Source organism: Barbatula barbatula (assembly GCF_947034865.1).
Source record: "Barbatula barbatula genome assembly, chromosome: 23".
NCBI classification, from domain to species: domain Eukaryota; kingdom Metazoa; phylum Chordata; class Actinopteri; order Cypriniformes; family Nemacheilidae; genus Barbatula; species Barbatula barbatula.
Genome location: NC_136786.1, coordinates 7,753,126 through 7,780,265, shown reverse-complemented (window position 1 = coordinate 7,780,265; position 27,140 = coordinate 7,753,126). Strand labels below are relative to the sequence as shown.

General features: G+C 38.9%; 1 protein-coding gene across 1 annotated transcript in view; it reads left to right on the top strand.

The window, feature by feature from the left end:
• Positions 1 to 2,471: 2,471 nt before the first annotated feature.
• The window catches only part of gpr158a (G protein-coupled receptor 158a), a 63,044-nt gene continuing 38,375 nt past the window's right edge, over positions 2,472 to 27,140 (top strand). Inside the window, exons 1-2 of the mRNA XM_079447713.1 lie at positions 2,472 to 3,780; positions 12,724 to 12,829. Of these exons, the coding sequence (XP_079303839.1) occupies positions 2,942 to 3,780; positions 12,724 to 12,829 (945 nt within the window). The 5' untranslated portion in view covers positions 2,472 to 2,941. The remainder of the gene's footprint in view (positions 3,781 to 12,723; positions 12,830 to 27,140) is intronic.

The window sequence follows — 27,140 nt, the reverse complement described above, 5'->3', positions numbered from 1 at the left end:
TATTTTACTTCACTGTCCAGACAAGAGGAGATTGAGAAACGACAGAAGGCATTCCTCTCTTTTCCATAATTTACTCACTTGCGATATCTTTCTCCCTGTTATCTTGCATGCGGTAAGGACTAACAAACATATCACACATATCACAATGAGAAAGTCTGCATTTTTTAACACAATATTTGCTTCTCTCAGACTTAGTTAATATGAGGAAGACTGTACGATAAATTTACTTTGGTTGAATTACCATTAATCCAGAATGATTTTAATGGTCTTGCATTTAATTTCAGACTTGATGACGTGAGGAACAAGATTTGGGTGTCTATGATGGGGGTGTTGTCTGCTTGACTGGCCATCCTCTCCAGCTTTGACTTGCTGCTTTATCTTGACATGCCATTTATGATTACAGTGGCTAATTCGCCTTTCCTGATTCTGGGTAAAATAGAGCATTTATTTGGTTTAAAAATTGTTCAGGAGTGCTGTAAAATGTTGGATCAAAAACACGATATACAATCTTAAAAATAGAGGTGCTTAAATGCTCCTTCACAGCGATGCCATAGAAGAACCATTTCTGGTTCCACAAAGAACCATCCAGTCAAAGGTTCTTTAAAACCCATCTCTTGTCTTACTTTTTTATAATCTGAAGAACCCTTTTTCTCCACAAAGAACCTTTTGTGAAACAGAAAGGTTCTTCAGATTATAAAGTGTCTTAATGGAACCAAAAGGTTATTCTATGGCATCGAAGAACTATTTGAAGCACCATTTTTAAGAGTGTAGCTCTTGTGTCATGCAATAACTTCTTGTGTGCATAATACATCAATACAGGCTAGGAAATATTGATTTCAACAGTCGACCTTGCAACAGAAAAAGAAAATTGCAACAACATCATTATATATATGTTTTTAAAAGGATTAATCAGTAATATCATTTCAGTTGTACAGCGAAGTCATAATTAATACTAAAGTCCTTTGGCGTTTCAGTTTCTTGTAAATAAAGAACAGAAGGACAAATTTTGATGTACCTATTCATTATAAACACTTACTGATCAATCCAATTGAATGGCAAAAATGTGAAATTTTGTTCTTTAACCCTTAAAACCATCGCCCTTTTAAGACCCTTTAAAACATGGTGGCTAAAATAAGTTGTTCATACCTAACTCTACAAAGTTTGAACATATGGTCAATATTATCACAGGTTTATTTGTATTTAGTACAAACTGACTTACTCTAACGTGTGTGGATCTTACGTTCTCAAAATGATTAAAATAAATGTGTGTATATAACCTCGTCTGATCATAGCATTTCTCATCTGTGATGTCATCGTTGATTATTTGCTCTTTGCCATTCTCGTCATTTGCGCCACTGACGCACAGAGTCCGTTCAGAACATGTCATTGTTTACAGGACCGAATTAAGCGCCCGTGCGGCGATGATGACTCATATTGCAGCATGATTCACAAGCTCGTGCAGTTGCATGCATTCATCCTGTGCTGCTCGCATCACTGCAGTATTTTCTCCATTGAGCGACAAGCGTGCATATTCCTCCTCCAAGCAAATAGCTCTGCCCAGCATGTTTCATTGCAAATGAATGCTCGACGCGTGCCATGACATCGGCGTTAGAGGCTGTTTGCACATTACGCGTGCAAGTTTCAACTTATTTTCAACTTGACGAGGCAGGTTGTGAAAGCCGCATGTGCCACGATCGCGTTTTATAAATGAGCGACACGCAGTTGACATCTATCTTTTTTCTGTAAACCAACAACTAAATAAAAAACGCGCAGGTAGAGCACAAAAACGCGTTCTTTGTGGTCATCCCGGTATGTTTCTACATACAGGTGTAGGTCGCGTTCTTGCATTAAAAACCAAATAAACATGGAGAAACAGATATACTTTTAACTTTACGCGATGCAATGGTTACACGCGTTCTTTTGTTTATTTTTCACTCTAAACGTGAACACATAATGCTTAACAGCAACATTCGTGCATGCGTTTTTCCTCCACGTAATGTGTTTTCGTGCGCAATTTTTCTCGTAAACAGGCTAGCCCTATTGGCCCGTATGTGCGCTTATATAATAGCTTTCATAAAAGTACTCGTGGCCATCGAGCGTCTATTTTTACTGGAAGCCGAAATCATAATGTGATTTTCGGGGTTTATAGTGTATAGTTTGCCTTCAGCACTGGACAGCTCCTTCGGTTTTTCTACAAAACACTCCCTCTGTCGAATGATTGACAGCTCATATCACCATACACGAATCAAGGACACTTTTCCCAAACCTATAGGGTGACGAGGAGGACGGGATGTTGAGAGGTCCGACTCATTTCCGCGAATCGGTTCTTTCGAGCTGTTCAGTGGAATAAGCCCGTTCATAAAGCGGATTCGAGATCCGATCTTGCAGGATCAGTTAGAAGCGAACCGGTCCGATCGGTCATAGAAAAGAACCTGTTTAACAAATGAGTCATTGGCGAATCGGACACCAATAGATGTTAGAGCGAATGTTATCTGCCGCTCTCATGCTTTAAGACCGGAGTGGACGAAAGAGGGCGGAGTGTGTTTGTCACCAAGTGTGAAGTACTGACTCCCTGCCTCCGAAAAAGGGATTTTTCTCTCTCGTTCGATCACGTCTGTTGTGGTCCAGCATCATACCGAGAGGAGAGCGTCGGGGATCCTTAACATCTGCTGCGCTCCTGCGGAGATCTGTGTGGATACAAACAGAACCGGCATCACCGACGAGTGGATACTTACAAACAACACTAATGGTACCATCTCTCCGACATGAGAAATGTATCACTGATACACTAAATGTTTCCTGTTTGGGGATCCTGTGGCAGAAATGCGTGCAAATCCACAGGTGAAAAAACCAATGCGCTAATTTGATTCGTTCCAGCTGTGATTTCTCGCATCAGATTTGAGGAACTAAAGCGGGCAAGGTAAAAGAGGGATTGAAGGATATGGCCATAATCCGGATATCGTTACTCTTGCAAGTAGGATTTGTTATAGGATCAAATTATAGATATGTGGAACAAGATCGGGACGTAAATGCAAAGCTGGCCACTTATAATACGCACAACAACCAGCGAGCGCATCTCCGGAAGCCTCACTCGGGTTTAGTGCAGAAGATTGAGGAACAGCTACCGAAAGTGGTGAATGCGTTTCTACGCACGGGGGATTCCTCCACCTTAAAACACGCCAACTGTTCCAGGAGATATGAGCTTGGGGTGGAGCGGGGGAGGACGCATGGAGACGCGCATCAGTCGATGCGAAGCGTACTGGACACGGTTGTGCACGCTACAAACTTCCTAAACATGATTTTACAAGCCAGCAGGGATCCGAGCCCCAGACGTGACATGGAGTGGTATCACGCTCTGGCGAGGAGTGTCCTGGAGGGAGACCTAAAGATTCACAGAGCTGTGGTCACCTTGAGCGCCGGGACTACACCTGAAGGGCCACCTGTGTACCTTCAGGCCACTCGGGCAGGTGGAGAGATCATTCTCCAGGATTTATCCAGCAATGCCCAGCAAATTTTGAAAAACAGAACGGCAGATACCGAGTGGTACCACGAGCATAAAACTAAAAAGAAGACCAATCTTCAAAGACGTGTGCTGAGTCAAGATTTTATCTCGCATGACGCCTCCGTGCGCAATGGAGAAAGTTATATCACCGACAAAACTCAGATTCATTGGTCGGCTCCTTATTTAGAGTGCGAGAATGGAAATTTTATTCCCAGATGGCTCTTGACACTGTCTGCTGGCTTCTATGGCCTTAAGTCCAACCGAAGTCCTGACTTCAGGTAACTTTGGCATCCATATGTCAATTACAGATATAATAAAGATACAGCATAATAAAGAAGATTAGCAATCAAACAAAACCAGCGATTATGAAGATTACTTTATTATTACTTGTTAGGAATTAATCTATTTGTAAAGCAGTGATTTACTATATTCACAAGCTTATCACATTGCAATTGTTTTTATTGTGTTGGTCTAGTTATTTGTCTATGCTATTGGTAAGTATGGCACACCATCGCTGCAGGTGTAAAGACTGCTTCTTAAAATAACCGATGCTGGTGGTTACATAGAAACCCCTCGGCCCCCTAACAATCAGTTTACTTCTCAACATAAAACCACAGCCATCAGAGATGTTTGTATCGAGCTAACCTGGTGGAGACGTTGTGTACAAGGATCCTTGACTCTCTTGTAAGATGTGTTAAGGGACGCTGGAGCTCTGAGATGAGGAATAGGGCTGTTTCCTGTTCATAATTAATCCCACAGGTACAAGTAGCGCACACTCAGATTTGAGATCTGAAATTGTTCTTTGCAAGCTGACCCTTGTATAACAAACTCACCACTAATAATGTGATGGATGTCAGTGCATTTAATTAGACTCGGTTAAGAGACACGGCATTACAGTGGCCGTGCTGTTGAGCTCAATTTGTAGTATATGTCCAAATAGTGTGCTCAGTTATATCTGTGCCCTGTCATTTCAAAGTCTCCAGTCGATTGTTTAAACGAGGAAAGCCAGAGGAAGCCGATGTCTCTCCGGGTTTGTTCAGTAGTTATGCTGTAATTTGTAACCTCTCCTTGCAGATCGATATTTGGCCAGGGCTCGTCTTATGATTGCTCGTTTCCCCCAGAGTAATGAATGCCGAAACACTTGCTGGCTATGACATTAAGGTAGATCCATCCTGTAGTCTTTAGGCCCACTCTCTAGCACCTACATGTATTTATGGAGGGGCGATGACGGGGGGAAGGGGTGTTCTCTAATGCTCTGCCTGCAGCCTTCACTTCCAGGATCCCTTTCAATCAATAGCATAATAATGAATAAATAATGAAAGATGTACAACAGCAACTAGAAGCACCTCTTGTGCATCTGGAGACATTTTTAGATGAATGTTGTATGTCAGAATTTTCCATGTAGATTAGATGTTTGTATCAGCGCAGACAGCCTGCTCTTCATGAACTGAAGCGTCTAGACGTCGGCCGTAAGGTGACATGTCAATTTCGTCTTTCTTTACTTGACTGGTTCTATGATGAACCTTGAGCTAATAGAGCATTCATACATCGATTTTTCATTTTTAGAAGAAGTGCTTGCCCGTGCAGAACCTGTCATTGCAGATGTCTTGACGTTGCTATGTGGTTGCTACGGTGTCCTGAGTATTTTTTACTATGTTTCTGCGTTATTTCTGGATGGTTGCTCAACAGTCTTTGCTTTTGGATGACTTTGTCACTGTGGTTCGATTTTGTTGAAAATCAACAGACACTAGACTGGAATGACCACAATGCATCTAGAAATGCTGATTACATACAAATTTTGAATGTTACCGCGGCTGTATGTCATGTGTGTCTCTTAGGTTACTATGTGCATTCATTCTTTATAACCCTGGTCAGATGTAAGTGGAGAGCAAGGTGAAGTCTATCTAAAGCTGTGCTGTCAGCCACGAGTCCTCTAGGGATAAACACATCCACCGTGTCTTGTCATCAACTGTAGGTCTTCTGCCCTACAAGACCCCTCAAGAGCCCATGGGAGACTGAGCTGGGAATAGGCCAATTAGATCTGACCCGGTGTTCTTAAAGGGCCAGTGCCGATCCATAGGAATATCATGCTTGCCTCAAAGAGCTAGTGCTTCGACTAATGACAGACATTCTGGTACATATAACAATTGTGACCCAAATCCACTATGGTTTAGTTAAAGTAAGAACAAATACTTAGGAAATCAAGTACTAGATGGAATTTAGAGATGATCAAATGATGTAGATTCCTTCCTGCATCCAAGCCCCTTTGTGTATCCACCTACTTTGTATGGATGATACTAGAAATGCTGTTTATTTTTTTTACCCCAAAATCATCCAAAAGTCATTTTTGTGTGAAATACATTATACATGAAACAAGCATGCTAGTCAATCTGATAGCAGAACAGAATGTTAAAAAAACATGAGGGTTTATTGTAGCTATTTTGTTTCTTAATGAAGTCATTCCCTTGATGACTATTTTTATCGCCCGCTAAGCAACACTGTCCTCGGCATCGTAGAGTCGGTTCACTGGGAGAATAACAGAGTGAATATGAATGAAATGGAAATCTCTTTTGTGACCTCCTGTCTGGAGAAATCTAGCCATCTCCCGAGTTAGCTGGAATTAGCGTGAACATGGTTTCTCCGCTCTTGTGCATGGTTTGAATCGAATGTCAGTTTATTATGAAAAAGGGGAGCTCATTAAAAAGAATGCGCATGGAGACGAATGTCACCTCTTTTCATCCAGAGCAAAGCTGGATCTCATTACCAGCGCTATTATGCCAATGCTATCCAAAAGAAAGGAAGACAGTTCGATCAAATTAAATTAGCCAACAATAAAAAAGACACTGCCGTACATGCCGCAAACTGTCATTCCACCACAGACTCTGTACAATATGGATGTTCAAAGGATAGCGTCATTTCCAAGTATATTTGTTCATTCAGCGAGAGGGCCTTAGGCCACATGGAGGCACATTGAATGGAAGATGCCATTAAAAGCTCTTTTAATAAATCAGGTGCACTGATGCATTATGTTTCGAATGATCTGAATGCCATGCTTTGCTTCTATTTTAAGGAAGCATAATGCAGGAAATGTGACAGAACTGCATTAGGTTGACAGGAAGAGTTTTGGGTAATGTGACTCAAGGCCCCGGCCGGACAATGTTTTCTCTGCTGTGACACCGGCGTCATTTTGTGGAGTACAGTTAACAGTTATCAAAGCAGACAGCCCAGTGATCTTTAATGTCACAGAGCCGTGTGACGCGTTCTCTTTGTGCCCTCACATTTCACTGTGTTCCACCCCCTGCCCTGTAACCCCATCAACAGCTGACTACTGTCCCATCAGCCAGGGTTTCTACACAAGAAACATTATACACTTTTTATTGTATATTTTGGTCGGCCCCGTGTTGTCATGAGTCTTATTTTGTTCCTCTGACTATGACTCGGACTGTTTTAGGATTTTGTGGTTCTTTTGAATGTTTTTCAAGCTACGATCTATGTGCATTTATGTGCATAACCGAGAAGCACAAGCAAAAATTGGTTAAAAATTGGATGGAAGGAAAGAGGCGGCATCAGACACACAGATATCATGCATTGGTGGTTCTATATTGGGGAGTGAAGGACTGTTAACAGAGGCTGTGCAATTGCTGTGAATCATTATAACAGCATTTCAGCATTGTTTATCCTCTGCAATTCGGTTGCTAATAGTCCTTGTCTATTTATATTCTCAATGGAGAAGTCTGGAAATGGAAAGTCTGTTTTGGCTTTGAGTTGGATATATTTTCTGAACATGTTGATATAAGCAAGTAAACCCATGAGCACTGGGCATTAGTCCAGGGTTTAAAATGTCCCTCGGATAACATCTTGAAATCCTCTTTAGTTTCTCTGGCCCACTCGCCTTTATGTGGCACTTTTCCTACAAACTGGATTAAACAATACAACATGTAAAGACATTATGGGATTAAACAGAAAGAGTTTAATCCTGTGATCACCACTGATGTGACATGATATTACTGCTTGTTATCACCGGTGCAAGGTTATTTTAGTTTACTAAAATTAAACCATTGAAAAAATCTGTGAGCATTGAAATCATATAAAATATTGACCTAAAAATTATTGGAAAAACCTAACGTATGAAAATAAAAAATAAACATATCAATTATAAAATGACAAAAGCATATACAAAAATCGATTTTAAAAACTTATTTTCATAAAAAATTTACATAAAAAGTAAAGATATAGTTAAGCTATAATAGCTCTGCACCAGTGTAAACACCATCATGACATAACCTCTCAACATTAATGACTTTACAGCATCACTCTGACAGCCACTTGTAACACCACAGCACAATAGTGGAATGTTTTCCTCTGTTAAAACATTTTTTGTTGTTACAGTTGCATCGAATCAGTCGAGAAGCATGAAATTGTTCTTCTCAGGTCCCATAAGCTTCTCCAGATCTCATTTCAATCTCACAGAAATCTGAAATACAATCCAATGTCACATAGTCTGCCATGCTAATTACAGTCGATTTATACTGATCACAATAATTAGCAGGCTTTTCATCATCAAGAGAAAATGATGGCACGGTTAACCAATCAGCTTTCAGTCTTCTGAGTTAATAATGGAAAACAGAGCCATAGGTCCTGTTTGACCTTGGAGGAGGGATGTACAGATGCTTGGTGAACACAGGAACTAAAATTAGCACACTTGTGTGGCCAAGGCTTCCATTAAGGTGAAAGGGGGCTTTACTGTGACTGCAGCTTCGCTGTCGGGCTTACAGTCAGAAAGAATGATAAAAAGAGATATAATAAATGGAGACATTTTTATTTTCAGACCATTGTTATACAGTAGTTTAAGTTTAATGTCATTCCTGGCTGCTTTTTTGTGATTTTTATCAACAAAATCATAATTTATTTAATAAATTAGCATTGGCTCATTATTTTGTTTCCAAAGTTCGATTATAGTTCAAACACAAAGGTCGTGGTTTCGATTGGTTCGGATAAACTGTGCAAGCATCTGTAAAATGCGTTAATGTTAACAAATTTAAAAACAATTCATCCCCCCATTTGTATAATCCTAATGAGAAAATTATATTTGATTTAATTATTTAAAATATAATTTATATTATATTTATTTTAAAGTCAATGGCATTTAATGCACTGAGGCATATTTGTCTTTGGGAAAACTGAGATTGCACACCTGCTTAAAGAAAAATCACGTTCAAAAGCAGGTGGATGAATGTGTTTTCCTAAGCTATAAAATGTGGACGGAGAGCGTGTTGAGCTCATAATAGGGTTTATTTTATGGTGCCTTGATGATGCTTCTCGTCTACTTCAGATATCCAACCAAGTTTTGACTTTAGTGGCGACGAAGGTTCATTCTGAGGAACATTGAGTATGTGTTAAATGAATGAAAATCTGTGTGTGTTGATCAGTCAGCTGATATTTACCCAGTTTAAATACTAACTTTATTTGTGGACCTGAGCAGAAATAATTGCTGCTCGATGTGTCAAGTAAATACGTTTTTGTCTCACTAATCTGTGTAAATTGAATTTGTTGTTATTATTGTATTATCTATATAATTTCATTATATTGGCCATTAGCTGCACAGTTCTGTAGCTAGATAAACAAAAGCCATTTTATAAACCTTTATCAGTCCATCACAATTTGGAAAAATTGCCACTTGTTGTCTTGACAGTCATCGTTGTTTATATATCAATATATTACTCTTCCTGCATGCAGGCATGTAATGACTTCAAGGCATTTCAAGATCATTTTACTCGAAAATTTATTTGTGTGCTCAAGAAGTGAAAATTGTGTTTCTATAGTGTATGTGTGTACTTCACTTCAAAAAGTATTAATATCAATCATCTCGTCATCATTCAACATGATTTATGTCCATAAGAGTGTGAATTACACACTGAAGTTTACTGTTATAGAGTTTGTTTGTGTCTGCACCAAACTTTGTATTCTGATGTGGAGGTATCCATTTAAAATGACATTGCACAAGTCGCTTCACTTAGTGAGAGTTTCTCTTTGCTGATAATCGGGGATGTTCTATAACAGCAGATGTGAAAGTGCAGGTGCAAACAGATGTGAGAAATAAACAGGATGAAGACAGATGCCATTAGAAATCCCTTCAACGTCTCTCATCTTTTGAGCTGTAACTCATAGATCAAAGCTTATTTTTTCAGCCTAAAATGAATGTGAGCACTGTTAGTGATACGTAGCCTTTATGGCCTTACAGTAGCGCTCTGCATTACCCACAAGGAACCATCCATTTAGATTATTTTTGTTTTAGTGGCTTTTCAGTTCAGCATCAGAACACCAGGCTATTTCTTCTCTGTTCCTCAGCAAAGAAGGCTTATTATACATTGTGTGTCTGTGAAATGCTGGAGGTTTCATGCTCTTTTCTACATTCATGAGTGCAGATGAGAGAATCAAAGCTGCACTTCTTTTCTGCTGTATATAATACTGTATAGCAAAAGCGTTAACTGGCTTGTCAATAGATAAGGTTACCCCGAAATGTATTTGGACACACAAAAATACAAATTTCTTTCATTATTTTCTCACTCTCATGTAATGAATGACTTTCTTTTGCCTGCACGACACAAAAGAAGATATTTTGAAGAATGATGATAACCAAACAACACTGGCCCCTATTGACTTTCATTTAATAGATACAAAACTGCAGAAACATTTTTCAAAATATCTTCTTTTGTGTAACAAAATAAAAGTCTGTGGGGTGTCTCTTTAAGTCACACTTAATAAATCTTTCTAAAAAGATATGGTAGTCTTGCCTTGGAAAATAAAATATCAAAACAGGTGAACTAAATTGTTTGCCATGACTTTAAATGAACGGGTGTCAAAGTGATTTTTTGCCAGATGGATAATGTCTGCTTCACTCAAGTTCTCACAGTAGTGTAACCACGGGTGTACTTCATCACATTAACTATTGACATATTCCTCTAATGCTTGACACCACAAGAGATCTTAATACTTTTCCCTTATATTTTCAGTTTGTCCCAGCTAAATTCAAAATTACAATGCTTATTTATTCGTGAAAAATTGCAGCGTTTATTGTAAATAGTTTATCAATATGGGTCATTCTCTTTTTTAAATGTGTTTGCCCTCATAATCTTTAGTTTAAATCTGGAAATGGCTTTGACTAGAAGAGAAACAGCTACCTTCACTGGGCATGCGCACTTCAATACCGCATCATTTCAGCTAAAAACAGTTAAATACATTTCTTTCTTATAGTAAGGTTAGGTTTAGGGTTGGGGTAAGTGTAGGCATAAGCTAATGAAATGAACTGTAATTTCATCGCGAGATTTTGCATAATTTCCCGTATGTGTAAATCACATGTGTGAGACGGTTTGGGCGGAGCATCCGTAAACTCCTCCCCTACAACAGTCATTCTGCTGCAAGTTCCGCAGCAACCGCTGTTTTAATACATCCAATCAAATTGCAGAGAAAAACGAAGTCCACGCCCACAATTTTTCTCATTAGAAATTCCATTTCATTCGCAATTGCGTAAAAAAACAATCGCAACTTCCAGTTCATGGGACTTTAACAATTCAATATAACAAAAATATTTTTATGACTTTTTGCTTTGGGGTTTCTGATCCTGCTCATGAAGGGCCACTATGTGAGTGTTCACATTGATTCAATTGACATGTGATTTAATCTAAAGGGAATTACAGCGCTCCGTACATTTTTATATCAGCATGTGTTTGTTAGTGATCGAACCCAAAACGTACAGTATATGTGTTGCTAACACAATGCTTTGTTAAATAAGCTTCAGGCTTACATCATATCAAACACACGTGCCTTTAAATGTCAAGAAAACCTTGATCAGTGGTTCAGGTGTGTTAGATGAAGGTCACTCTCATAGCAACAGAATCAGAACACCTCTTCTTTGCCTTAAAAGTGTGCTTGTGTGTTTTTTTGTCTTTAACATGAATGCCATGTGCATTGACATTTGGAATTTAGTGTTTTGGGTCCACTTTGGGGTTAAAACTTTGTTGTAGAGTGAGGTGTGCCTGTGTGTGTTTGGGTGTGTTTTTGCAAAAAAAGACATAATTTATCATTCATGTAACAACGATTATTAAGCAAGCGATTTGTTGAACGGGTGCCGCCAATGTTGGCCCAAACATTCATTTAAATAAATAGGGAGTTATCACACATTAATCATAAAACAGTCCCTGTTTTTACATCTAAAGTCTCACAGTACATTCACCTCAACATATGACAAATGTGCTTATTCTGAAATCCAAATACAGATAAATAAAGACTGTATTGGTTCTTTAACCCATGAAGTATTATTTCTAAACATTTACACATGTACATGTTTATGTACACACCTTTACAACATCTCTGCCCAAAATAAACATAAACATTGCAGAAAACATCAGAAGTAAGAATTAATGTAAACACACATGTAAACTAAAAATGTATCTCGCGCCGAATTAGCTGAAAACCTGGTTATTTACGAAGTCAATGGCGCTGTCTGTGAGTTGGGCATACCAAGATGGCGGCGCGATCACTTCCGTTAGCTTCACCTCCTGCCATTGGTTTAGCATTCTAGGAGCAATCCAGTCATTTATATAGATCAGTGGTCTGGAATTATTATTAAGCCAAGTAACAGTTCTTCTACCAGCAACCCAAAATAATACTGGCTACACATACCTGCCAGCTAATGTAATTCACTTGTATTTTTTTTGTTGCTTGTTATCAGAAATAATCTACTCCACAGGGACTATGTTGTTATTGATTCTTTGCCAAAGTCCACCGAAAAATAAGTTGGGCCAGAAAAGCATTTGGCTTGGTGTTGGCGTTAAAACTGCCTTTAGTAGTCCCCCCCAAAAAACAAACAATGACAAACCCTACAACTCAAACTTGGCAAGTGTTTGGAAAGCCAACCAGTTTAATACCGTCGGTACTGTGTAATGACTCTAGTAATACAGACATCACACACACCAACTTTACAAGACACAACTCAGTTCAATCATTGACTTTGTCACGGAGTAATGTACTGTTTGCTTAAAGCTGCTGTTCAGTTTGTTGTGTTGTGTATTACCTAAAGACTTTGTTAACTTTACTCACTTCTAGGACCTGTACATCTTCGTTGTGTTAACATGTATTTGAGCACTAACATTTTACCGTACAAACTTTGTTCTTTAGCTTGTTTTCTTGCTGAATGATGTCTCTTTGTGTTCATGATATAGGGGTGTTGTTCGTGTGGACGTCAGTCTGCAGGATGTGGACATTGATCAGTGCTCTGCAGACGGCTGGTTTGCAGGAACACACAGGTGTAACCTAACAACTATGGAGGTGAGTCCATCTCATTTCCATCAATCTAATTCTTCAACAAACACCAGTCTTTGATCACCTGCTCCATACAGGTGGCTGTTCAAGTATTAGTGACATGTTAACTAATATCTGACAATAACATTAAGACATTCTTTGACCTTTCGTTTTAAGGAATAATTTGGGCTAGAATTGACATTGTGTTGCCATGTAATGACCCTCATTTCATTTATCCATATAAGTACATGAATACTAGAGTGTTTCTAGGGAACAGATATATACTGTTAAAAAAGTATATAGTATATAGCTCGAATGCAATATATATATAACTTCTTTGGATGAGCAAAACAAAGGCATTTTTCAGATTCCTTTCTAATTGTATTCTTACTTTAACTGTGTATGTTATCTTACTCTATACTATAAGAAGAGTGCGTACAAAGCGTATCACTACTGTATGCAGTAAATCATAATGTGTATAATGATGCATGTGATAAACAAGACTTGAAAATTGCATTAAAAGTCTACATGACTACAGTATTAGCTATACTGTATTCTAACTTTGTTCCAAATTACACATGTTGGCAGTGTGTCAGGAATTGCTGTAGCTTTAGTCATGATACATGGCAGAAATCACTAACATCAAACCTGGTGCATCATGTTAAGTATTTAGCAGACACTTTTACCCAAAAAGCGACTTACAATTGAGGTAAACAATAGAAGCGATCAATGGCAGTATTTACATTTTTGGGTGAACTGTTCCTTTAATAACTCTGGTTTGCTACAGAGCATAAATAATCTGATCTCTGGAGAACAGAAGAGTCCAGAGATCACATAATAACAGCAGTGTGCCGTCTCATATTTACATTTCCTCTCTTGATTTGTGACTTTCTCGCTGCAGTTGTTTGAATAAGAAGAAAGCAGAAATGGGTTCATATGTTTGACCTTCTGGCACCGCAGTGAATGATTTGGCTTGGTGTCTTTAATGCTGTTAACCCGATGCACGGAGGATTGGCATTATTAAGAGAATAGATTTTTTAGGGCCTGGCTCCTCCATAATGAATGTGATGTAATAGATTGCACAGAGTGCACTGAATAATTGAGAACGCTCTGTGTGCTCAGCATCCCGATGGTCACTACTGCATCTTTATTTGATCACGCGACGGAATTGTGACCTCTGTCGTAGTAGCTCGAATCCAGACGGCACAGGTCTAATGATGGCGTTCCCTCACAGCGATGCCGGATATAAATAGAGCGCGAAACTGCAGTGCAATCAGGATTTTTGTGATGCGATACAGCTGCTTTGAACCGGAGGGGCCGCGTATGCAAAAAGGCGGTTATTCACTCTCATTATCTCGGCTGTCTGATGGCGAATCTGCAGCCAACATGTTACTGATCCTGTTTACTCCAAATGGAGCTACATAAGCAAAATACAAGCCACACCAGAGATTTCCTACTGCTGAAATATCATTAGCAAAGAACACTTAGTCTGGTATACAGTATGCATTTACAGTAGGCTTTGTGGTGTTAGATTGTGGATGTTAACAGATTGAACTGAATTAATTTACTATAAGTGGTGTTTAATAATGGACACCTCAATATTTACATTGCTTATACTTTGAGGTTTAGATTAGAGCTGTCACGTTATCAGATTTTCACTGGACGGTTATCGTGGCCAAACATTCATGTTAACAATATTATTAGTATTAGCGCTATCTATTGAATTTAAGAAAAGAAATAAACAAAAATAGAGATGAATTTGACGATGGTATTGTTTAATTATGTTTTCTCCTTTTGTCGGCCAATGAAGCGGCAAGATAGAGAGTTTGTAACCAAGCTCTAAAGGCAAAAGTTTAAACTAGTGTTTAGCGATATCCAGAACACCCTAGCAACCACATAGTAACAGAAACAGTACCAGCAGAACCAGCCCAAGCCTTTACAGGGCCCAGAATTTTATGTTGGGGTCCCCCTGTGACCCAATACAATCGACTATTGTCAATGTTTGCTTGTAGAAATGTCATAACAACAAAATCACATAAACCTTGCATTACAAGTGTATTTTGATTGTCAAAACATTTGATAATTGAATTACTTCAAATTTTAGGTAAACTGTCCCATTTTGAGCACAGACCATACAGGGACTTATACAAAGATTGTAGAATTTATTGTTCGATGCATTTAACTATTTGCATTTTTATTTAATTTTAACCACAACCTATAAACACCCTTTTCAAGCCACACAGCCCTTGAGGGCTTTTTTATTTGGCGTATTTACTAGATAACCATTAAATTAATTTACAATATGCACTATTGTTAACCTTACCCCCAATTATTTTGCTAAACTGACAGTTAATCATAAATGACATGAATGGGACACGAGACATGGGCTCTGTTTTCTTTCATTTTATTGGTCACTGCTCGGCTCTGTAACCAGTAACTCACACCCTCTTTCATTTGATTGGCCACCACACTTATTTTGATAATGCAATGTTGTGTTTAGTCAGTCATTTCCCAAATTTTGACACACCACAGATAAAATGATGGGTACTTAGTTACTTAGTAACACGTTACACCAACACTGTATCTCGCTGTATATGTAGATAGAAATAGCTCATTCTAAGGTAATAAAAACACAACGCTTCATTATGTCAGGTCTTTATACACATTTGAATATGTTATATTGCATTTCTGTCTATAGATCCTCCTACAAACTACACACGGCACCTTCTTACACAGAAGCTATTTCTTTTGATTTATGAAGTGTTTGCATATTCATACAACAAAATATTAGAAGGGCCATAAACGTCTTGTGAATATGAACAAAAAAGCAGTGTACAAGCGTAAAATTGACAATGTGATCATCCAAAGGTGTGGACGCATGATAATTATCGTAAGTTCATTTTACAGTCATTGTTCTTGGGGTAATCGGGCCTACGTTTTTCATGACAACCGCCGATTGCTTTTCCTTCAGAAAATATCCACACAGCAAGACTAGAGCACACATCCTTTCTAGCATGTGTCAAGTAAGTCATACAATCAGGCCAAATTTCGACTAGACAAACAAATGCGCTGCAGTATAAATAGGCCGTAACAGGAATAGAGTGCACAATAGGCAAAAGCGTTCCTGACTGAGAGACATGACTTTCTGTTTGTGCTCGTATTTGGGTGCAGTAGGCTGCTATTTTCAGAAGCACTTTGAATTTATCTTTCCTGGTGAGTCACACACCTGCTGGTTTGGCATTGATCATACGCTGCTGTTATTGCTGCTTTAAGCCAGTGAACTTAACAGATGAGCCCACGCGTTTGAACCCCCACCGAAGTTTGATATTTAGAAATACATCCACGGATGGAGTAATTATTTAACCTCCATTTATGTCTCTCTGTTGGTTGTATGAAAGAAAGAAAAACATTTAGCGTGAGGCTGAAATAGATTTACAGCGTCTTTTTTCTGTGCCAGCTGTATGACAGCGATTTATGGTTTATATATTGTAGTCTGCAGTGCTAATGAGGAAAAAAGCAGAGAGTGAGAAGAGAGCTATTAAAGAGAGCCCTATTCACACGCTCATGTTTCTCCAGGCCTGATATTCTTCTTGCGGAATGGGTGTTTAGGAGGAACCTATGCTTGCTTATGAAATTTTTCTCTAAAAGTGGACGCACAGATTCAGTTTGCTAATTTAGGATGCGCGTGGGAAGATCATTTCGTTTTTCCTAAAGGCAGGAAGATGAGTGGTCCTAAATGTATAGAAAACTAGATTTGATCTTTTTTGATGAAGAAAACGTTCACTGCTTGCCCATGCAACTCTCCTAGTGTTGGGTTGCTGTGTGTTCCCATTTATTTTGAGATTATTATATTTAGCAATTACATTGCCATGTGGTTACAGGAGTGCTCTGAGAAAACATTTGAAAGGTGGTTTCTAGTGTGTTCTGGCTGTTTGCTGAGGCGTTTGTATGTGTTCCAGGCATTGTTTGTAGAGTCTTTTGGTTAGTTGGTATAAGGTTGTGTATTGTTTGAATTTTGTCAATTCAGAATCCAATTTTGCGTATCAATTCTTATCATAGCTATTGTGAGTTTTGTTGTGGTAAAAATGGTCCTTTACTTTATTGACTGTTTTCCAAAAGAATATACTGTAGCTACGAGCAGCTCTTTAATGAGAAAAACTTTCACATTTATATTGTTGTTTTATTCTTGGCATGTTTTTGTGAAAGTTTTCTTGATTCTGTCTTTAAACAAATATCTTGGAATTAATTATTTCCGTCATGTAACACAGTGTGATTTGTTCATTTAATTCAAGCCATTGTGGCTTATTTTACTAGGGTATTTTACAAATCGCTACTAGGTTTAACATATATTTCTGTAGTTCAATGTTTAATTTTCTCTTTGAGTACTGGCTACACATTAATATTGATTACCAATACAGATAGTTTTCCCACATTTAAAAAAGAATTGACATAATTAATTTATAGTTTTCTATAAACGATGAATAAAAACCTGCTTTTCTCGGTTCAAATTGTTCCATTCAAATGATGCATTAAACATGTCATATGTTGTTCTCAATGCCTAAAACATTTTTTTAAAGTTTAAATAAAGTTTTTTATTGTTGCAAATATTTTTTGAAATCATGTTTGTTGTCTTGGAATCCAAGATTTCGTAAGAATCAACCACCTATCATTTTCTTTAATCATCTTTACAAGGATGCAAAAAATCAGTTAGCATAAGCGAAGAATAGTTAGCATTTTTCAGACACAATATCGTCTCAGCTTGTGTTATGCCAAACACAGTGCACTCTTTTATATCTATACAATGAACCCGCAGGTGCTCTGTCACATTGGTACAGTAACCATATATTATAACTGGGGTATTTGTATTAAAAACATAGTGTTGTGACTGCAAAATGTACAGTAGTAACAGTTTGGAGCTCTTTCAGGTGCCAGGTGGGCCTGACGTTTACATGAGCTCATGTCAGATTGCAGGTTACTGTAGGTCTTCAATGATGACGTGAATAAAAGACCCAGGCTGTCTGGAAATGGACACATATGAATCGAGAAGATGAACTGAAATGCATGTGTCTTATTGAATTCATGATTCTAGGTCATGAATCAGTTCTCAATACTCAACTCTATTGGTTGCAGTATTGAAAAAGTAAAATCACTCCTCACAATTTGGGCCTCATTCATGTCTTCAACACAAACGTTTATTTCAGTACTTATGGTGAGGGTTTTAAATAAACCCCTTACCATAAGTATTAACTGCAGTTGAGGGTTATTTGTATATATTTTTTATTTTAGTCGGCTTCGGGGTTTCACTATCACAATGTCCATAAAGTATCAAGTCAACTTCCTGCTCGTTCAAGATAAATAGATCTTCTCTTTCATCTCTCTGCTGTCATAGTGTCTCTATTTATAGACTGTAAATGAATAAGATGCTGCTATGAAAGAATTATAGACGACGGCAGATCAAATACTGCTCCATTTATAAAGCACATGTGAGGGAATGTAAGCCATAGAGCAATAACTGGAAAGCTTCATGAATTACATTGATTTGATCATGACAAAACTACTGTCCAGGTCTTAAAGCGAACCCTCCCCTTAAAAATTTAAATATTTCATCATTTACACAAAATACAAAATATTCACAATTTGTTTGGGTTATTTTTTTGTGGAGGACTGCCTGACACAAGAACGTCGGCATGACAGTCGGGCACACACTGACAGGAGCAGTATGAGCATGAGTTTTTAGTGTAACTGATCACTCACACTTATGCTCAAACTCACTTTCACCCACCCATGGGAAAGACTCACACTGCTGCCGCAAGTGCTGTATCAGATATATGTCACATGGCAAATTCTGACTTCCGTCAGCATTCTCACACTCTTGAACACAAGCATTATGCTCCGCAGAGGCGCAAAGAATGAATCTATTTACATTCTATAGAATATCTATGTGTCCTGCATAAGAAAGAAAGTCATACCCATACTGTAAAGGTAAGTAAATAATGAAGGAATGTTTATTTTGTGAACTTTCCAGTAAGTAATTTCTCTGAAGTGGAAGTATACATTGCAGATTGTGATTTTTGGCCTGTTTATTTGAGCTGTCAACCAGTAATTACGTTGAGAAATACTTACAGACATTGAAATGGGAGAAAGCAATATATATAAATATACTTCGCCAAATCTACAGTAGTAGACATTTGGGATGGGCTCCTTTTGCGCATATTGTACGATCTTCCATCAACAATCCACAGAACTGCAACAATGTAATGGAATTTACATGCACAGTCAAGTTATTTTTGCAACAACATCTAGTGGCACTGACATTACACACTTCACCTTTAAGCAGTTGTATTGTCTGCTGTGCTATATCACTGTAGCTTCACACCCCATCGGCACGCTGTGATGTTCCTGTCCTTTCTGACACTGATTTAATGAGCCGCTAGTAAATGGCTGTGGATAAACATATTTGTTTGCTCTGGGCTTCAGTTCATTTGACTGAGCTCCATTTAGCCAGCTTCATTTCCTTCACTCTCACTCGTTTCACCGGTTGCACGGCTGTCTGGCTGTAATGGTGAACAATGGTGTCCTGCTCTGACTGGGCGAGCGATCAAGCCATTTGTCTTCATAGAGGAGAGAGAAATTTCATGCGTTTGACAGCGTCGGCAGCTGCACCGGCTGTATTAATATGGGTGTCAACAGAACAGCGTGTAATTGACTAATGCTGTTTCAATCTGATCCCTGTTATCCGAACGACCACCCAAAATGTAGCTGTGTTTCCCTGCCCTTAGAAGACAGATTTTTGTTATGTTTCATTTGCAATATTTATATTAAACTGCAATTAAATTAAAAATAAACAAAAAAATATTTATAATATAAACTGAGGGGTATGATTTATTGGGAAATGCGGGTTTGACATCAGTCGACTGTAACATGCAGTTTTATCATTCAAACAGAGGTGGCGATAGAGAGGCAAATGTTACGGATTGTAGATTGTAAAATGAATGTTATTATAATCAGTGTCTGTTTAAACACAGTTTTTAGCTCATATTTATCTTAATGGCTTCGACGCTTAGAGAATAGAATAGCACCATGCAAAGGTGAATGGCATAGCTATAAATGCTTACAATCATCACTAGGTATTACAAACAATATTGGTATTTTGTATACATTTATTTGAAATACCAGTAAAGGAACATACTGCGCAAAACAAGTTAAATGTAAAAAGTTTAACACTTTATATGGCGTTCGTTGGACTACCACCAGCCTGGTGAGTACAGCACAATGTTGGGAGAGGATCAAGGGGATGAGGTCATTAGAGGAGAGATGGAGGAAGAATTCTCTCGATACATGAGGATGGGAATAATCTCAGCTCACAGCCTGAGGTCATATCATACGTTCTGGAGAAGAGCTCAGCTATCAGATAAATAAAAACATGACTTCTATAACAAGAACAAGTAGGACAATACACATCACAACGCTGCGGGAAGTGATTTCATCTTAAACATCCTGAATTTTAACCTCTGTTTGTATTTATATTGTGTTTATCAGGACATGGAAGAGTCATGACAGAATATGGGAACAAATAGTGGAATAGAATAATACAGAAATTTTTTAATATGGCCTGTTTTAATCTTAAAGGTCCAATGTGTGATTTTCTGGAGGATCTATTGACAGAAATGCAATATAATATACAGTCTTCAACTCATAATTCTTAGTACCTGGCAGCTTAGATACCTGGCAAATATTATTTACCCGTCTAAGTTTTTAAGACGATTTATGATGCAGGGTCATATGTTCAATACCTATGAATGCTGCAAAAAAAATGATTATTTTCAAGTAGATTTTTACAGCATTTTACTTCTTTCACTGCGTGCCATCTGCTTGAAAAAATACTGTTTAAAAGCCATTTAAAATAGTTTTCAAAAAAACTTTATAAATATCAAGAGACATTCTGAATATTGTCAAAGTCTTGTAATATGATACATATCAGGTTTGTTTAGATACCAGTTTATCTAAATAAAGATTGCATGACTTATGTGGTGAGATATGTAGTTGAGTCAACAGAGGTGGATATTAGTGAAGTAAGTCATTTACTCTCTTCAAGCACATTTTAAAGTATCTTTATGTATAAGACTGGAAAACGTTTACTTCTCTACAATTATAAAGCTTATATTTTTTTAAATAGTTATTTAACCTTAAATACTTATTATTGACAATAAATACTTTCAAGTATGTAAGGTAAAAAACACGTACAGTGTATTTAAGAGTAAAAAGTATGATATGTATGCTTTATAATGTAGTGCAGTACAATTCACCACGGTAAAACAAAAAATGTGCTTGAGATAGAAAATTATTCACAACTATCCACCTGTAAATTGAAGTATTTTGTTTTTACTATGGTGACTAAAGTAAAACCAAAAACTATAATGAAGTACTGTTATTGAGGTATTTTACAGCCCTCCTCTGTCAATAATTGTCAATTTGTTTATCAACGTCATCAATACTTTGTTTCATTTTGAAGGTATTTATGGAATCTCTCTACACTGTGACATTTACGCTATGAGTTTTAATAATTCCTAACGATATGATTTGTCAGTGAGATACTCTATACCCTGTTCAAAGTCCACATACAGGGTCATCACAGCAGCGGCAATTAAAGAAGACAAGATATTCCTGTCTAAAGATGTATGTCAGAATGAGAGAACAAGCGTCTGTGTTAAAGTGTAGCCTCCAGCCGTGTCTGCATGCCCTTTATTGTAGAAGTTCTTCTCTTAATTGGCTACGTGGATGACAGTGGCAGATCAAGGAATTTGTAAAAGCGGGGGCAACATTGGGGCCACAATTTACAGAGGGGGCCAAGTGTATTCTATTTCAGAGGCGAAAGGGGTCACCGTCCGCTGTCAAACTCAGATCCAATGAACAACAGACGTTAAAAAATGGCCGTCAGAAGAAGAGTTATGTCAGTTTCGATGCCATTGGCTCTCTCGTGTCTCGTGACCGATCGCGTCATTATGTTGGCTTTGAACATGAACTGGTATTGGCTCCCGCTATTGACTGCATCTAGCTAATGTTCTGGTTTATCTTTTGAACGAGAGCCGAATATAGTATGTGACGAGTCGGGAGGAAGAACGGGTTGGTTTTTCACACCCATCTCTTGTGAAACCTCCAGAACACAATCGCGAACAAATCGATAAAAGCCAACCGACCGACAGGGCCTGGAATGCATTCGCTAATGGAATTCTGCTTTCACCTCTTTGCCGATTAGAAGTTTTTAGTCTCGAAAATTTTTAAGATGGTGTTTATTTTTGTTCGCAAACTTGCACACAATTAGATTCCAGCTTTTTACCTGCCATTCTCCCGCATTGTTTGCCGAACGTACTGTATGTGACCGCGCTGATGACCCATGATGTCTGCTTGAACAGGGCGTGCAATGGGATGCAATGATTGGGCGAACGTTTGTGTTGTCCTACGCCTTTCACAGACGATATATAACTATACAAATATCATTGGACCACTTAATTTATTGATTGCTATCAGGATATAAAGAGATTTCCAACCAGCATGACAAAAATGTTTCTGGACAGGATCACCTTTATGTTTGTACACACATCACCTTGATGAACCCTAATGAGCAGATAGAAACAATGCATTTGCAGACTGGAAAAGATACCTGCAGGTTTATTTCATGTTGCGATTCTCCTTTTGTTTATAACATCATCCTGGAAACTGTTAGACGTTAGGATATGGAGCAGATGAAATCAGTTTGTGTTTATTCTCACCCTCAGAGCCCACTCGTGACTTTGAGGCTGTTTAATAGCTGATCTGCGGTCAGATCTCATACACTGCTTCACTCAGTATGGCCATTGTTTGACCCCACAGGCTAGCCTACCCCTCGGTCCCCGTGCGGCACTCTGCTTTATACTGTTCCCAGACCTGTCGGCCACACAGATGCAGAAATGATGTGCTGTGCGATGGTGTTCTATGTTTAGCAGCACTTTCAAAGTCCCTCCTGCTGTTTCAGAGCGTTGCAAAAATAGATTCACATCACAGCGCTATTGTTTCTATACTCCAATGCCAATTTGAGGTAAAGAGCGGTCTGCTTACTGGCATATCCTCCAAATTTAGCATGTGGGAGCAGACAAATAGTCAACAATAGACGGCTGATTAAAACAATTTCTTGTGAGCATGAAACATGAGGTGTTATCTCAAACTACAGCTTTTGTTGTGGACCAGAGTTTGATTCAGTTGGTTGGGGTAAAAGCTATTTTGCAAACAAGGACTCGATTCCAGTGAAAAAGTGGTATAGAGAACGGTTCATGTGATATAATTCAATATTAGTATGAAAATAATCTGGTTGCAGAAGTGAGTTGCTGTTAATGATGCATCATTTGCATCTTTGCACCTTCCCAGTCAAATTTATTAGTATAATGTATCATTGCTGCTTGTCTGTGATAAAAAAAAATTGCTCAGGAGAGCAGAGTTCTATCAATGCATCTGGGACAGACATCCACAAATGATGTACATGTAGGCTTTGCTGGTAAATTTGCACCCCTTTTATATACAAAAAGGTTCAACACAGTGAAACCGCCACTGTTAAGGTCTGTTCTCATTATAACGATAACGGTAGCGATAACTATAACGATAAAAAGGATGACGTTTTAAAAATTCCGGAGGGTTCACACCATAACAATAATGATAAAGACACAGAGAATGATATTGTTGGGATCACTTTCAGAACTATATTTTTCCAGCCGATGAACATTAAATCACACTATCAGACATTTTCTGGCGGACAAGGTTTGACAAATGGTGATCGCAACGTATTTTTTGTCTGGATTAAAGACTGTAGTGGTCGGAAAGCGGAGTGTTTACCGCAGGAAATGTAACGCTTATGAGTCTAACTAAGCTGGCAATATAAATGCTTTACATCCCAGACACGAGCATACATTCATCATTCAGAGAAAGCATACAGCCTTTGCTGTCATATTTTGGAGAAAAGTAGTTCAGGAAAGAAACGAAAGCATCAGCAGCAGGTCATCTACATTCACATTAGTGACTGGAACCATTGCAGCATGTAGGCTTAAAATAAACATAACCCTTATAGTAATAGTAATAATGTGAACGGCCCTTTACTCCAGATTAGATGCAGTAGTTACAATGGTAAACATGCTGGTCTTCACAATGGCACAAACTTTAATGACAGATTTTGAGAGAAAATTACAAATTGGAAAATAACAGTTGGGGAAGGGTCATCTATACATTGTAAACTATTTTCCTGTATTTTTACAATATGTTATTGGCAGCATTTACGAGCATCTTGCTGTAATTTACTGTACACGAGGTAACGAGAGGATGGGAACAGAGACGAGACCGGAGAGAGTGTATGGAAGGTCATAAGGACCATAACTGCCTTTTTTCACACAAGACATGAGACTCTGTCATGATCCTGATCCTGATGCAGCATAATCATGACAGGTTCCCCTTAGAAAAGATAATACATAATTGGATTAGAGTGATATTTCAAACTAATTTGTTTCTTTCATTAGTATTACACATGTATTCAATCATGTGGTCAGTCATTCAGCCCATTTCAACAGAGAAAATTGTGTGCCCCGCATGGACCAGAGAAAGCAATGGATAGAGTTGTCCGAGGAGCTCAGAAAGAAAATAATAGACAAGCATGCCATGGTAAAGGCTAAAAGACCATCTCCAAGAAGCTTGTTTTTCCTGTGACAACGGTTGCAAATATTATTACGAAGTTTACGGTCCATGTGTATCCGGCTCTACTCGGGCCATGAACCGGCCTCGGTCCAGGGGACAAAAATCAACCCCAGATTGAACAGAAGGATAGTGTGAATTGTAGAAAAACAACCAATGATAACTACCACACAAGCGGAACTCCAAGGTGAATGTACCTCAGTCTCTGATCGCACCATCCATCACTTTTTGAGTAAAAGTGAGCTCCATGGAAGACCCAGGAGGACTACCGAAAGAAAAACATAAAAAAGCCAGACAGGAATTTGCAAAAATTCATATGGACAAGCCACAATACTTCTGGGAGAATGTCCTTCGGACAGATGAGTCAAAACTGGAGCTTTTCGGCAAGTCACATCAGCTTTATGTTCACAGACGAAAGAATCAAGCTTTCAAAGAAGTGAACACCATACCTACATTTTGAACGCTCGGTTATGTTTTGGGGCCGGCTTGCTGTATCTGGCACAGGGTGCCTTGAATCTATGCAGTGCACAATGAAACCTCAATCAAGGCATTCTGGAGCGAAAAGTGCGGTCATGGGTCCTCCAACAGGATATTGACCCAAAACAGCTAAAATCCCCCAATAATGGATGAGAACAAAACATTGGACTATTCTGAAGAGGCCTTATATGAGTCCTGATCTGAATCCTATGGAACATCTATGGAAAGAGCTGAAACTTGCAGTCTGGAGAAGGCACCCAGTTTGTTCAGGAAGAGTGGGCTAAACTACCTGGTAACAGGTGCAGAAGTCTCATTGAGGGCTACAGAAAACATTTGCTTGCAGTGATTGACTCTGAAGGTCCATTCATTTTTGTCCATGACATTTTCATTTGTTTTACTATTTACAATATTATGATGAACAAAATTAAAAGCAAAGTCTGATTTATATTAAATATAGAATAAATAATGGTGGATGCCAATTACATTTGTCAGTTTCAAGTTATTTCAGAGAAAATATTTTTTCTCTTTTTTGTTTTTTGCGGAGGGGTACCAACAAATTTGAGAACATCTGTATATATTGATGAGACTCCTGGCATGACAGTGTGACACTCATCATTATAAAGCTCTCATTGGGCCAATTAGCCTCCCTCTCTCTCTCTCTCTCTCACACACACACACACACACACACACACACACACATAAACACACATTGACTGACAGCTGCATCAGCTGTGCCTTTGTTGTTCTCAGGTTTTACATGAATATCAAAGGCTGCATCCAAATGCCTGCCTATACAGAGGAAAAAAAAGTGTCATGGCACGTGTCCGCTCAATGTGTGTGTCACATCAGATGTGCTGAGATGATCGAAATCTAGTTTTGTCAGAGGTCTCTACAGTATAACACAAATTGCTGTCTGCCATTGGTTTTAGAGGCAGCCAGGGAGAAGATGTAAGAGAACAGGTGGATGTCTGGGTCATGTTGATTTATGGATGGACAAATTTAATCGATTTCACCTCTTTAAGCTGCGAATCACCGTTTTCAAGATACTTTATCTACTCCATTAGCATTGAGAGTGCACATCTTACAGCAACATCTCATGAACCTATTTTATACAAAATCTCACACTGCCAGATCTTTGCCTGGGGATATAGTTTATCACAAAGGCAGTTCATTGGCAGGTTGTGGACATGTCACAGAAAGCATTCAAAAAGTGCAGTTTGCCACGTAAAATGTCAAAAAGCGAAAACGTTATATATTTTTTTTACAGATGGTCAAAAACCATAAACTTACTGAAAAAGCTACATATTTACAAGAAAAATAGGGGGGGAATATTACAGGAAAAACTTGTAATTATACAGTTATTTCCTGCACCCCACTGCGTCCCAGCTGCCAGAAAAAAACTGTTCCCCTTCAGTCGGTCTCTCGACGTTGTGTTGAGAGACTGACTGGGGTTTGATCTTGAGAACCTTCTCCGAGATAATTAATTATAAAACGCCAATGGGCTTGCTACATGCGACACGTGTTACTCGACTTCGAGACTCTTTTAAACCTGCTGGATTTACGACGCGGAGCAGCGGACTTCACCTTTAGGTGGACTTTCCCTGGGCGTTTCGGCAGAAGGCTACAGACCTTAAGAGGTAAGTCCCTCCGGCTAGGACCATGTCTTGTAGCTGTGTCCTCGGATGCGACAGACTCATCCTGGAGTCTGACGGCCATGATACCTGCGTCACTTGCTTGAGGCTCAAGCATGCTGAGGCAGGTTTCACTGATTCGGCATGTCCAGTGTGTGCGGACATGGCAATCAGGGTGTTGCGGTCACGGTTGGCTACGTTCTTTGCGAGCGCGGCCACCACCCCGTCTGCTTCCCAGGCGTCTTCAGCCGCTGTTTCGGCACGGTTGATCGCATTGGTGAGCGGCGGGGTTGATTTAGGGACTCCTATGGATGTCGCTCCGTCAGCTTCATGCTCGCGGACCGTCCACACCCCTGTACGCTCACCTGGTTCGTCCCCTACGAGCGGCAGACGGCCGTCTCATAGTGGCAAGACTTCCTATAGGGATGATGACTCCATTTCTGTCGCTGCATCGGACAGCTGCCTGCTGGCATCGGACAGCTGCCTGCTGGCATCGGATGCGGAAGACTCCTCTGATCTCC